Consider the following 16,016-nt stretch of genomic DNA (forward strand, 5'->3'; position numbering starts at 1 on the left):
ACGGAGGGTAACCCTATATGCCCCCAGCCAGCCATATATGGGGGGGCATAAAAATAATTCTCTGTGGATATGTCACTCATGAAGAAATTTCTTTCATAGGATCAAAATCATTTTAGAAGAATTTCGAATTATTTCAACTTATTCTCTGTGGATGTCACTCATGTTCATAGGATTGGCCACACAAAATGTACATTTTAGAAGAATTCTCGAATTATTTCAACATGAGCACAACTTTTGACTTTGCTGATTACATAGCAAAGTAGATCTATAGTGTCGAAACACATGGTAAGAAATCAACCTGGATCAATGGAGATTAAAAAAAAAAAGAAATCAACTTTGGTCACAGACTTCCCCATGAAATGATTTTCAATCAAATCAAAACTTTTTATTTAGATTTGGATCCTCTGTACCTAATTATATCACAACTAAAAATTGCAAAAGAAAGAGATAAAACTTGTAAAATAAGTCAAAAAGTTCAGAATTACTCTCTCCAAACATGAATTCATTCTTTCACTTTATTTAACTATGCCCCTTTCTTTAAACTATTTTTTCTTGGTAATCAATGTTTCAAGAGGAGCAAAAGAAATATACTGTCTGAGAAAATGTCATATCCAAGAAAATAATGATCTCAGAATGAGGCAAACGAGGGGGAAACGAGACAACTGATCTGATAAATGCATGCTTGGCGTCAGTTTACCTTCAATTGCTGATATACACATTCAGTTGTGTTTTAATCGTGACTAACTCATAACATATCCCGCACAAAAAAAAGTTTATGGAGCAATGTTTTGAAAGTTAAAAGGGTAAACTACAGATCGACTTCTATTTCTTCTTATTCTGGAAGCACTCAACAATTAATGAGCTTCCTGGTATAGTTTGGAGATAAACCTACTGTGTTTTGAAATTACAGGTTGCATAACAGAATTATTATAGCTCTAAATTTAATTTATTTAAAGACAAACATGTTTCTGTGATTTGTGCCAGTAATGAGTCAAGATCATCATCGCTAGATCCATCTTCAAAAACAGATGCATACTTTCCACCACAAATTTGCCATAAACCATTGATATTGGTTGTTTGTTTGACATCCACCAGGTTGGTGGGCAAATGAAAAAATTTAATTACTGTAAACCATGTATAATTGTGCACAAAAAATCAGAGACCTATATAACATGATTATATACCCCTGAATGTCTTTAACTAACCAATCATAATCCAGTATTTACTGAGGTCATGGTAGTATTTGACTTAACGTGAAGAGAGTTGTGATGGTGCAGCTAGCATGGCATGTATTCTGTTTTGTTAATGACATCACAAGACTGCTGACACAGATTTTATCAGAAAATTCAGAAGCATACCACAACATTATACACAGATTTAGGCTGTAAAGGTTATTACCAGGTATAGTTATGATATACTATGTATTAAAAAATACACATTTATTCGAAAAATAATTAAATTGCACATTTATTCTAAACATCGTGAAAACACACATTCATTCTTAAAATCCTGAGTGAGTGAGTGAGTGAGTGAGTGAGTTTAAAGACATTCCTTTTCCAAAAATACTATCACTGCTAGATTTCCTTGTTCCTATTCGTTTTAATACTATGTATCATAGTGCTTAGAGCAGATACTTAGTGCCTGGAGTATTTTAGCACTTTATTAATTCACTCATTACTATTATTAGTTTAGTTTTAGGCGCACTCAGCAATATTCCAGCTATACGTCGGTGGTCTGTAAATAATACAGTCTGGACCAGGCAATCCAGTGATCAACAGCATGAACATCGATCTACGTAATTGGGATACATGTCAACCAAGTCAGCGAGCCTGACCACCCGATCCCACCAAAAATCATGAGTGAGTGAGTTAATATTTAATGTCACATCGGCAATATCTCAGCCATATCGTGACGAGAACATATTTGACATTGAAATAGAATATATGTATATGATTAAAACCTGTCTATGAAGGACAGTAAAAGAACTAGAATATCACAATTACAACTAAAACTAGTGTGGAAAGTTAAAACTAATAGCACTATTTGGACAATACAATATAAAAACTGGCTATAGATCGCCAACAACTGAAGGTAGATCACCAAATTTGGGACCATGGGGACTTACATTACTTTTGCTACCTGCATGGACCCTAGCTGGATTTATAACATCCCTTCAGCCGCTGGAGATTGAAGTCAAATTTAGCCAAAATTAAAATGACAAGAATACTACATTTAAAACAACTGGTAAATTTAAATTTTCTTTGAATGTTTCGGGACTTATGTACCCTCTCAGCTAAAATCATGAAATTACACATTCATTCTTAATATCATGAAAATACACATTTATTCTTACGATGGATTATTTCTTTGCTCAGCTGTGAGTTTGCAGTCAAAACAGTATTTTGTTTCATTAATCAAAGGTTTCTCCCTGACGCTATCTAGGCTTGTCAACACAATACCCACGCTCCTAAGCTTTCCCTACAGCAATTTTGGGATTCACATGGAAGCTGATTTATTTCTAGAAACTTTCAATTCATTACAGTCTGACACTGACAATTTAATAGAAAAGTTGACATTCTGATTACACAAAAGTTGTTTTTTAACGGTGATAAGTTCACTCAAACAACATTTCAGAATAAACTTTGATGTTAGAGCTTGCTTTGTTTGAATAAAGACAGATTATCAGTGTAAATGTATGTGCATGTGCTTGGTTGGTTCTGAGATATACATTTTGTGTTTTCAATGTCTAATTGCAAAGTTGTTAAAAACATTTTCAGATTTTATCAGACATGTTCAAATAGTTCACAACTAGCATTTTTCATTCTGAAACTTGACATTTTGGTGATCTAATACAACTCTACAAAATCTCAAGATCTAAGCATGAGCAAATCCGACCCAGGGGTGGAAATAACCCATTGCCCGATGCCCGAGTCCAGTGTTTTTTTCTGTCGGGCAAGCAAATTTGTATATCACACTGTACCGGTGTCCAGTTGACTTTCCAATATTAATTATGTTGTTTATTTAAAAAATCATAAAGAAAACGTCCGGTATAGTGGAAAAATTATCAGGGCAAGTGATTTTACATGTGCCACTGTACCGGAGTACACTAGCAATTTTAAAGTTATTTCCACCCCTGCGACTCAACTTTACACATGTGTTTCTTGTGTTTTTATATGTTTGTCCTAAGAAAATCAATTTGGTTCAAAGACTGATTACAAATGTTCATAAACTTCTTGAAATATCTTAAATCAGACTTTTCATCATACTCTGGCCATTTGTAAACAAATAGTCTTGTTGTAAGTCCAAAACACCCAGTTGTTGAAATCAACAAACCCCAGATCTCTTTGATATGAACATATATGATTATTTAATAAATGTCTTGTAAGCATTTTCCTCACAACTTCAAACAAAAGTTAAACATTATGTGTTTTCAGATTTGGAAGTTTTATTGGAAACTCAAATGCCTAGAAATTTCAGTTGGAACAAACAGCATTAGCCAAAGGTTCTAAATGATAAAATTTCCCGAAATCAAAACTCACCATGCCTTAATCTCAAAACCACATAACCGCCTCCGTGGTGTAGTGGTTAGAGCGTCCGCCCGGAGAAGGTCGCGGGTTCGATCCCCGACCGCGTCATACCAAAAGACGTTAAAATATGGTACTTGTAGGTCCCTGCCTGACACTCGGCATTAACGGGTACTACAATGACTGGTTGGCTCGGAGTCAGTATAATGTGTCTGAGTGGGGTATTCATGCTTCACTGCGGCATGGTATCTCAGGGGGCTAGCACTATAAAACCAGCTTCAGTCTGGGCTAGAACAAGCAGCCACACATACACATACACACGCATGCACGTCGTCATATGAGCGAAATATTCTCAAGTATGACGTAAAACCCAATTTCACCTCCCCTCACCTTAAAACCACATAATACTTTCTGACATTGTAAAATACACAGCATAGTGAAATTGCATATGTTACAAACATGCATAAACTCTGAGAAATATTTATAGCTGGGGAATTGCTGAATGCAGTGTTAAACAACAAACAAAACAAACAAACAAACAAACAAAACAAACAAATATCAAGATATATTCATATGCAGTGAAATGCAAAAGCAATTCAGACTTTTTCCCTCTTAAATGTTTTCCAAATTATCAAACTGCAGCACACACTCAAATCTGTTTTCCAATGGAGAAGGGGCGGTGGGGTAGCCTTGTGTGTAAAGCGTTCGCTCGTCACGCCGAAGGCCCGGGTTCGATTCCCCACATGGGTAAAATATGTGAAGCCCATTTCTGGTGTCCCCCCGCTGTGATATTGCTGGAATATTGCTAAAAGCGCCGTAAAATCAAACTCACTCACTCACTCCAATGGAGAAAAATTGTTCTGAACATTCATACCTGAGTCAGTGTATCCATTCCCGGCTGTAAATAAGAGGGAACAGTGAGCACAGTGCTAATCCTCTTAGCTCTATCACGACCTCCTAATTTTCTGTAATTAGGGTCATCATAAACCTCTCCAGGAAAGATCAGAACTTATGTATGGGCACGAAAGAATGGTAGATATTGATGGAAATATCAACCATCTCAATTATCACCCTTGCTAATTAAGTCATGGCGATATCTGTTATAAACATCCCAATAAATAGCCAACGATCATGGTAACTGTCAATAACTGACTGCGATCACTTCTATTGATTCTTCACACAAACGCTTGCACTTCGATACATTGGCAATGTCATTCTGGTGAAGATTGATTGCACTGTAAATATTGAGTATTATTCGAATCAATTCTCTTAAAATATATTTCAGGTTTGTGGACTCCAGAACGAGGACAAGATGACATTGAGACCTTTGTATGGTCAGGGATTATACGACATTAACAGCAGATTTTGTGAGAATATCTAGGAAATGCCAGAAGTGGCACTACTGATTCAGTGGGTATAATTATGAAGTTAATAGTTTTAAGAATAAAGTCAACTGAGTGAGTGAGTGAGTGAGTGAGTGAGTGAGTGAGTGAGTGAGTGAGTGAGTGAGTGAGTGAGTGAGTGAGTGAGTGAGTGAGTGAGTGAGTGAGTGAGTGAGTGAGTGAGTGAGTGAGTGAGTGAGTGAGTGAGTGAGTGAGTGAGTGAGTGAGTGAGGAGTGAGTGAGTGAGTGAGTGAGTGAGTGAGTGAGTGAGTGAGTGAGTGAGTGAGTGAGTGAGTGAGTGAGTTTTATGCTGCACTCAGCAATATTCCATATGCTTGAAAACAGTATAAGTATTTATACCGAAACGTTGCTATTGTACAATAAAGAAGTTGATCATCCATAAAGACTTGTCATTCCTAAATATTCCAATGCCATGTAATCTTAGTTGTTCATTTTACAATACAAGAAAATACAGTCCATATCATTACGATGCATTGTGGTCAATACAAACTTAAGCTTTTCATTGCGGACTGCTTCAAAAAAAACTTCAAAGAGGTGAGGTAAAATTGGGTTTAACGTCGTGCTTGAGAATATTTCGCTCATATGACGACCCTTCAAAGAACATCAGTACTACTGACTAATGTCCTCCAGTATTAGAGTGAGTGAGTGAGGCTAGTTTTATAGCGCTTTTCGCAATATCCCAGCAATATCACGGCGGGGGACACCAGAAATGGGCATCACACATTGTACCCATGTGGGGAATCGAACCCGGGTCTTCAGCGTAGCGAGCAAATACTAGTACTTCAACCAAAAGGCTAGCCCACATCCCATCCAGTATTAGAAGTGGACAACACCGGACAATAAGTATACTTCCCCAGGTCAATACGTTCACACTGGCCGATCAACAACTCATGGCATGTAAACACCACAGCAATGGAATCCAATGACCCCTAGTACTGGTACTGCAGAATAACTGGACTTGTTCAATCACAAGACAGATTTCCTAAATACCTTAATTGTAGCACACAATCTGCCAAGGATTCTTACTTAGGGCATTATTTTTTTTTATGTGTTTCACATAGCCACCAAATGAGAAGGATCGGTCGGGCGATGAGAAACACAGAAAATAAAAATGCTGCCATTACATGATGAAAACACTTTGCCACACATTTCGTATCAGTTTGTACAGCAGTTATTTAAGGACAGCAAAATTAATGGCATGTTATCATGTTGTACAGATTTTCACAAACATCTATTTGAGGTTGTTCTCAAGAATTCTAGAAATAAATGTAAACATATATTAATTAAAAACATGTTTCGCAACTGACTATTTTTAAACGACAGTTCTTTGAACAAAAATACTTTTGAAAAAATTAGGGCATGTAAAAAAACAAAATATCAGGCCTAATTTACTAGCTAGCTACAACATGGCAGAAGGGAAGGAATGGCGCCAATATCGCAAGACATGAAATACATTGATTTTTAATTAGTTTACATATATGATTATTTAGTCTCGGGTATGATATGATTAGTTGCCCTTTGTATCAGCTTACTAATTTGGATGTAATATCTGTTGTCTACGGAACCAACCAAACAAATTTCTTACAGAAGCATTTTAAAAAATGTCTGCCCTACAAGTCAATGTAGTGTTCATGTCAGTATCGTATCACTTGAGGATATCTAAGTGAGCTATGATCAACTCAAGCATTGAGTGGAGGTTAATGGGTTGCTGTCTCGATGATCAAACCAAGATATAGTCTGGGCTGCTGTACCAGCTGAGCTCCCCGCCTTGATGTGGAGGCCAAGAAACTAGGGTAGAAATGTGGGTCCAGGGAAATGTCAAGTGATGATTGAAGTTATTTGTTGCATGTTTTCGAATACATAACTAGTGTTATCAGGATTAAAAAAAATATTCATATCAATTTCAATATTGAACATTAAATGAATCTAAGGCCAGACTAATTTTATTTCTTGTTTTACGTATCCGCCTGTCATATTTTTTTCAAGAATAAGAAAAAAAATAATAATAATTTTCTCCGCTCAAAAAATAAAATTTTAATATTATTATTGGCCAAAAATGTAAATGTGCAAGAAAATGTTTTTAGATTGTTTTTTGCCCCATATACACTTCATAAATTACCAAAAGTAAAATACTTCTAGTATTTAAAAGGAATATTACTTTGACTGGTGATTTTGATTTTGATTTTTTTTCCCTCCTGCCCTTAGAAATAAAATTGGTCTGGCCTAATTATTTTTTTGTTCAAACATTGGGTGGTCATATGGTTGACGTGTCAGCTTGCCTAGACAAATACTAGGGTTCAGGTCCTCACATGATTACAATGCTAGAAATCAGTCTATTCGTGATATCCACAACCTTTACATAACAGTAATTGAGTCATTTATTACGTAATATAGACTTGCTGTATGTAGGAAAACAACCGTATCAAAATTTGTACTATATTTCAGATTCAAATAAAGATTATTCAGATTTTCCTGTCTAAAGGTTGTAAACTTCCCTTGTACTGTTGTAGATAACTGCTTTGTAAACTTCTGGTTTATTACAACAGGGAGTTGTAATAAAGAAGTTAAAACAACAATGATTAAAGACACAACTATGCTCTTTTGGATTGTTGCTACTGATTGATCAAAATTAGATTCCACAGACATATTGAAAATGGTTTCCATGCAGCAATACCCGGTACATCTTTCATGTACAAATAAAGTTATTTATCTAAACTCGCTCAGGTCAATTTAAGGCAATCAAGTCAATTTGGACATTTTAGACACAATTCAAAAACTGAATATGGAAGAATGTACAATAAAGAGGAAAAAACACACAAACTGAACTGACAAAAAAACTTCATATTTCAAACAAAGCAAGGATTTTCATTGTCACAAACAAATCTGCCAGAGCAACTTTTATCCAAATTCAAATGAGTCACAGGAGACAGCAAGTGCAGGGGTAACTGTTGTCTTCTGGTACTGTCAGCAATATTCCAGCAGAACCAAACCCAAGCCAGTGGTTGACAACATGAGCTCCAATCAATGTTGCCATGCCACCATCAATGTAACTTACTGATTCACAAAAGTAAGCCCTTGACACAAGCATGGGGAAGTTGGTAATTTTCACCTCCGGAATGCCCACAGTGGTAACTGAGATAGAGACTATAAAGCAAACACAATTCTCCACAGTGTATCAAGCAAATCACCAGTCATCACAATGAGCCTCCATACCAATGTTACATCTACTTGGTGAAATTCAAGCCTTGATTCCATTCGGTAAATCTCAGCAAAGCCAGCAAATCCCCTGTGAGTTGGAACACTGTAATTGCGCAACATTTACAGTCTGCCAAGTCACATGAAAAACCACTAGCGCCAACATCGGTAAATCTGAACCCAGGAAGTAAGTCCTCTGCCTCCCTTGATAGTGATCTCTGTGGAATCATGGGCAATCTCAACACACCCTTTATAGACCACTAGACATTAAAACAGGCACGATCATACTGGAGTCTAGATGGAACACATGGTCCATTGGCCACCAGTCTCACTGAACTTGAGGATTTATTGAAATGGAGAGCGTGTGGAGCACATGGAGTTCACAGTAATCTTTTGCAATGTACTCAGATTGTCACTTGAAACAACCACAACAAACTCTTTGATTCTTTGTTAATGCCCCATTTAATCTGTAAATCAATTTAATAATTGTTTTTCTCAGTTTTCGAGTTAAAGGCAATAAAAGGTGCTATATTTTTCTGCATAAGTTTTTCATTTTACAGCAGATATAAACTTTTATATACCATTATATAGACTCTCAACATATGACTAGATGCAGGAAAAAGAAATAGGTTGAGTTGGGAACTAGGAACTTAAACAATTCCCTCACTAATATCTGTGAGGCTGTACAATGTGTCCGAATTATCAGTGGTAGTGTGACTTACCAGCCCACGCCTGGGGCAGATGGAACCCTGTAGGCATCCTGCAGTGTCCAGTCTGGTCTACCTTGACAGCTTCATACTGGCAGCACAGCACACACACAAATCAGGGTCTTGCATGGCATATGACACATTTCTGAAAATGAAAAGCATTCAATAGCTTATAATTTATGGATTCTAAAAAACAGTTACAGGTTCAGAATGATATGTGTTTTCACATGCTGGTGACATGTTAGTACACTGTGATGATGTATGGCAAATAAAGCGAGCAATATATAAGTAAAAAAATTAATCATCTGAAGCATTATTAACCTGTTGTCTCAGGGAAGGTGCAGGGGTCTGTAACCCCTCCTCTTGTAACACACCAATTATGTTCACATAAATTAAGTTAGTGAGGATTGTTCTTTTTAGGCAATATTCCTGCAATATCAGCTGGGTACAGTAGAAATGGGCTTCACACACTGTACTCAAGTGAATGTTTTAATTACTAGGCTATCAACATACTGAATACACATAACTGGATATCTTGGAGACATCTCTTCAACAACAATACATTTCAATGATTCTGTCTTGGCTAATAAATAGATGCTGTTTCCCAGTTTGAAAGATCACACTTGACTTAAGGTATAACTGATAGTTCTTGCAGCAAATGGTGAATTGGCCACAGTATCAGCTAGTTGAAAAGTAGCAGTATAACTGAATGCACACTAAACCACTTCTTTTTTCATGGGCAAAGCTAGAAAACACAATCTTGATTTTGAACATGACTATCATAGAAAAACTACAATACCTTCAATACAAACATGGTAAATGTCAAGACTTTGGTAACTGACTGACTGACTGAGTTTGGTTTTACGCCGCTTTTAGCAATATTCCAGTAACATCACGGCGGGGGACACCAGAAATGGGCTTCACACATTGTACCCATGTGGGGATTCGAACCCGGGTCTTCGGCGTGACGAGCCAATGCTTTAACCACTAGGCTACCCAAACAACCCAAGACTTTGGTAACAACAGAAGTACTCAATGTAATGCTGTTTCAGGGCATCAAAGAATTCCAAGCAGTTAAGGTTGTATCAGGAGCTCGGTACACAATGACTGCTATTTCAGGTGTGCTCAATGCCTCCATAGGGCTGGATTCCTACCTGCTCAGGTGGTTCAACAGATGTTCTATGTATAATGGCTGACTGGTATTCCTAAGACACACGGAGAACTCCACCATGCAAGAAACTACACCTGCAGACCATGCCTACTTAACCACCTATCTATTGAAATATACAGTATGTGCAGTAAAACATATTTGCTCTTTGATAAGGTGTTTCTCTGTTGTGTCAGACCAAGACCACACATTTCATTGTGTGAAACAGGAAGTACACCATAAGTCAGATTTCAATCATGATAAAGTCTCAAAGTATCTTTGTGGTTCCTGTTGCACGTCTAAGATTGAAGGGCAATGAAAATCAATAGTCTGTCCTAATCTTTATTATTTATGACCAGTTAATCACTCCCTGGCAATAAATAGACTGAATGCGTCACCTTTCAGAAGGTATTCAATATGTAACATATGTTATATTTGGGATTGCACTTTCTTAGTAAAGTACAGATTCTAGTACTATTTTGGGTTGAGTCACATACGGGATTCGAACCCACATCCTCAGAGTAAGGCACCTAATCGCCAGCACACAAAGTCAGACGCCTAGACCACTCAGCCACCTCGGCTTCCACGGTGACTCAACCCAAAAAGTACTAGAATCTGTACTTTACTAAGAAAGTGCAATCCCAAATATAACATATGTTACATTTGACCACTTTCTAAAATGGCATTGTGTATTTCATAGGTATTCAATAGGTCAGTTCTAATACACACCATGGAATGGTATAACATTTGGGGGCATGTTCAAGATAACAAAGGTCATATTCCTTTGGCATGACCAATACAAGTCTCATTTCAACTAATGCAACAAATACAATATTTCTGACATATTGCTACTGGAATACCTGTGAAGGTCAAGGTCTTCAGTGAACCATGTTTGTCTAAAGAAACGTCTAATGATATTGGGTTGTTGGACTCATTGACTTGATTCATGTTTGTTTGTAATCATATTTCGATCACATAGTCTGATGCTCATGATGTCAATCACCAGATTTTCTGGTCCAGACTCGATTATTTTCAAACCATTGTCATATGTGTGGAATACTGCTGAACGTGATGTTAAATAAGAAACAGATATTTTGCAATAATTTCATGATAGTCTGAGAAACACATTTTCATTTCTACCAAGGACAACAACGCTAATTTATCATTAATTACCATAGAATTTAGGTCTCTAATGAGCCAATTGCCATCATGCAATGAGCCATAAAGTTGGCAGGGAAAGTTGGAACTTTAATACGAACTTAATCACCAACTTAAATACTAATATCATTAAGGTATAGCAAATTTAGTACATGGTTTGGATTGCTATGTCTCCATGTAGATCGGCGGATAACTTCTTTGGGCGGTATTTTTAACAGTTGGAGAGTCAGACAAGGACAAACTTTATGGATGAACAACTTCTTTATTCAGGTGATGCAGCCTTTTGTAAACAGATTCTTGTATCGTTATACCTGCATCACCTGAATACAACTTCTTTATTCGGGTCATGCGGCCTTTTGTAAACAGATTCTTGTATCGTTATACCTGCATCACCTGAATACAACTTCTTTATTCGGGTCATGCGGCCTTTTGTAAACAGATTCTTGTATCATTATACCTGCATCACCGGAATACAACTTCTTTATTCGGGTCATGCGGCCTTTTGTAAACAGATTCTTGAATCGTTATACCTGCATCACCTGAATAAAGAAGTTCATCCATAAAGTTTGTCCTCATCCAAATTTAGTACAGTCCTGCTGTCCGTTTCCTGAATTAGATCATTTGCTGAGTTGTTTTTCACATAGATTTCACCACTGTTTATACATGCTTAAACCACATTTTACATAGCACTGCTATTTATAGTTACAACTCACTCACTATGTGTTTGATGAAAACTTGGTCACATATGAAGGTGTATTAAAGTGAGTAACTATTTGTGGGGTTATTCTTAACTATAAGGCAACAGAAAATATTCATATCTATTGTCACATAGACCTTGTTCACAAAATCTATCCATAATCAAAGTACATGTAATGCTGAATTCATCCAGATGCTCTATTAGGTATACTATGCTGTACAAAAGACAGACAGACGGTAGGTATCACAGTTGTTCCAATGAGAAATACATTTGACAGCTGAAACTGTCACATGGTGTCACAAGACAGCAGTAGGGTTTGGTGTCTCAAACTAAGGATTAGAACTGGGCCAATTTGGCATCTAATCTCCAGCACACACTCAGCAGTCTAACCCACTCAGCCATACTCAGTGCTGGTGATTAGGTGCCTGAATCTGAAAGTGGAGGTCCAAATCCTGCATGGGACTCCACGCAACGAAAGTACTAGAATCTGCACTTTACTGAGAAAGTGTAATCTCAGATATAACACGTTACAATAGTTTAACAGTTTATTCATTTCAGATGTTTATCTCATCTTTGATGAAAACTCAAAATATGCAGGTCTGGTACTCAGCAGTTGTCAGTATGTTCAAGTTCACAGCCTTTAACAGTTCAGTGAACTTAGTGTGACTCTTCAGAATGTCACAGAACCAAGGGACAATGATACAACTGCAGCCAGCTGTTGGTGTCTGAGGGAACCTAGAGCAAGTAATCAAAAGTAACAGATACTTGATATTGATCATGTATAAGATATATGGATGCACTTGCAGCTGTGCTGATTGCAACACACAAAGGTGGAAGTGTCAATGAAATAATCCATGAAATAAGTATTCACTGTGAATTTACTTTTCATTTCAATTTCGTGTACCTATCAACTGCCACTTACAATTACAATGAAAAGCCTCAATATTAGCACTCTGTGAAAATGGGTTGAGTAATCCTGACTGAGACACTTGAGTGAGTGACTGAGTATGGTTTTATGCCGCTTTTAGCAATATTCCAGCAATATCACAGCCGGAACACCAGGAATGGGATTCACACACCAGGAATGGGATTCACACATTGTACCCATGTGGGGAATAGAACCTGGGTCTTCGGTGTGATGAGAAAATGCCTTAACCACAAGGCTATCCCCTGCCCCTTAAGGTTAAGTAATGGTGAGTTAAGACACAAGTTCAAGGTTAAGTAATGGTGAGTTAAGACACAAGTTCAAGTAATGGTGAGTTAAGACACAAGTTCAAGGTTAAGTAATGGTGAGTTAAGACACAAGTTCAAGGTTAAGTAATGGTGAGTTAAGACACAAGTTCAAGTAATGGTGAGTTAAGACACAAGTTCAAGGTTAAGTAATGGTGACTGAGACACAGGTTCAAGGTTTAGTAAGCCCAAGCAAAATTACTTCACAAAACAAAATTCCATTGTGTATGTCACATTTTGAGATGCATCTAAGAACAGCAAAGTATTCCACTGAAGTGTTCACTGATAATAATCCACTGAAACTTTTTCATAAGATGAAGAACAAAAATCAGAAAAGAAGTTTGCCTTTGAAAAAGAGTCTAATTCTGAGATCAAGCATATCAAAGGTAAAGCCAGTTGTTCGTGTAGATGTTCTTCCTTGAGGTCATTTTGTGTATTGATACAATGTTATGAAGAAAGCATTTACATATTTTATGTTCTTTTAATTGTGTCTTATGAAAATGCTTTTATGCATAAAATTTGGGATTATTTAAAACGTTTTCACAGCTTTCAAACTGCTTTTGTGTTGAAATGGTTTGTGACAGTAGAGACAAAATTTACTAGTGATTGTCAGTGGCAGCAAATCATTGAAGCTCAGTAAAATGTCCTGTCAGCAGGAGCTAGTGAGTAAAATTTGGAGTTACTTCCCTTTGTTGTTGACAAACTGGCAATCTTGATCTTTCAAGAAGTTTTGGGACAAGGCAGTTTCTGTAAGTATTACTGTACTATATAACAACATGAGAGCAATTGGGAGCCCTTTATGACCTGACTTGCAATATTCTCATCATTTTGAGAAGTGATGATGGGATATCATTGGAAAATACCAAATTCCTGTCAGCTTCCTCGAATGGTAGATATATAGGGATGTAGATGGACTGTGATGGTGACACCTTACTTTTATATGCTTAATGACATCAATATAGTGTGCTTCCCACTCTCTTCAGGTTCCTGGATCAGTCTCCATCACCTACAATACAGTCCTAACAAAAATATTAACACAGCAACTATACCAGAGGAAGGGACTGACACAACAAATACAACAAAAAGAAGTCCCCTGAATGACAGCATGTATGGATATAGTTTTAAACGGGATCAGGTGGTCAGACTTGCTGACTTGGTTGACACATGTCATTGTATCCCAATTGTGTAGATCAATGTTCATGCTGTTGATCACTAGGTTGTCTGGTCCAGACTCGATTATTTACAGACCACCACCATATAGCTGGAATAGTGCGGAGTGCGGTGTAAAACTAAAACTCGCTCACTATAGTTTTAAACTCATGGGCTGACAGGCAAGATATAACAGACAGGTTTTGTGTTAAACAGATTTATCCTGGAAACAACAAGACCCAACTGTAATAGCAAACAAGCCAAACATGTCATTGCTGCTCTGATGGCTGATGTCATTGCCATTCCAATACTGATACGTTAAACACATAAAACAACAAACCATGGATGCTGAATGTCCATCCAATGGGGAGTCAGGATTAGAATCAATCCCAAGAGTCACATAACGCTTGTCATGGAGCTGACCAATGAGGACAGTGTGTTCACAATGACAGACCTGGATGAATGTGTCTTTGAACCACCACTGCCCTGACCATAACATTTACATGTCATTGCGATGTAGGCGAGACGGAGGTGAAATGAGGGTGAATGTGCATTTCAAATCATTGCACTCATTCAACATGCATGTGTGTGTGTGAGGTGGGAGAGAAGGGGGGAGGTTCTAATTGAACTGGTCCAGACTTAATCTGCTCCTATCCCAGATAACAAAGGTTTGTTGGGCCAATGTTGGTATATGGTTGGTTGGTTGGCCAACGGTTTGACAACATTGGCCCAACGTTATCTTAATGACTTAAAAGTAATGGTGGCTTTGGACACGTTGGTCCAACAATGAGCCAACATGATGGGCCAACGTGGACTTGATGAGCATATCCAAGTGGGCCCATCGTCAGTTTGACAACTATGGGCCAACCAAACCGGGGTTTATGGGCCAACTATGGGCCAACATGCTATCTGGGATGGTGCTCAACAGATATTAACATGGATACCACACTGACGCTGATTCCACTATGACCAATTCCGGCTTTATCGCCTCAACAACCACCAACAACCAAGTGTGGACAACACATCATGTACACTCAGATTATATGATACAGACATGGACTCCACCCAACACTCAGGATAAAAGATAAATAGCCTTGACCCAAGGGAATAAACTTACAGAGAATACACAAAGAAAACTGTCAATCCCCAGAGTGAATGATAAGATGAGAGTAAAAACTCAAAGGCCACAAAATCATCTCAAGTCGTGCAACTTGTATTTTTGTTGACAAAGTAGATTCATTCTCCAGTCATTCACACAGTAACAAATATTTCCTGTTTCATGTGACACTATTAAGTGTACAACAGTATTTCTAATAATGTAAAAAAAATAAGCCAAAATTAAATTTCAATTTTGGATTCCCTTTCCCCTATCATTAAACATGATTCAAGAAAAAAAAGTAAAATGTTATTCAACTAAATTGCTATATTTACAGCTTAAACTACCTTTCAAATCTATCACACCTTCAAAGCTTGAGTGTCAGTGAAACCATTGCCTTATACAGACTTGAACATTATAAGTTGTCCACCTGTCTTGGAATGGACATGGGTGGAAGGAAAAGAGGTCTGAAGAGGATTCATCAGCCCTTGTCACCCTAGACAACTTTATCTTACCACACACCTGATCATATTCCAGGTATGTCTTCTGAATGAGTTTTGTCTGAATCAGAAAGAATACGACTGGAAAAATTGTAAACTGTGGTTGTTACAAAATTAAGTGGCCCACAGATTTTAGTTCATTGTAACCATTATATGCATTTCAACTAAAACAAACAGCAAGTGGAAAGGCAAAAACAATAGTTTGTTACA

General features: G+C 37.4%; 1 protein-coding gene across 1 annotated transcript in view; it reads right to left on the reverse strand.

Moving 5' to 3' along the window:
- LOC124254747 (myosin-IIIa-like) overlaps positions 1–16,016 on the reverse strand; it is a 128,306-nt gene that overhangs the window by 99,154 nt on the left and 13,136 nt on the right. Inside the window, 1 exon segment of the mRNA XM_046688589.1 lies at positions 8,845–8,974. Coding sequence (XP_046544545.1) covers positions 8,845–8,881 — 37 coding nt within the window. The 5' untranslated portion in view covers positions 8,882–8,974.

This window comes from Haliotis rubra, unplaced genomic scaffold, assembly GCF_003918875.1.
Source record: "Haliotis rubra isolate DU_JTF1 unplaced genomic scaffold, ASM391887v1 Scf580, whole genome shotgun sequence".
In the NCBI taxonomy this organism is placed as follows: Eukaryota; Metazoa; Mollusca; class Gastropoda; order Lepetellida; family Haliotidae; genus Haliotis; species Haliotis rubra.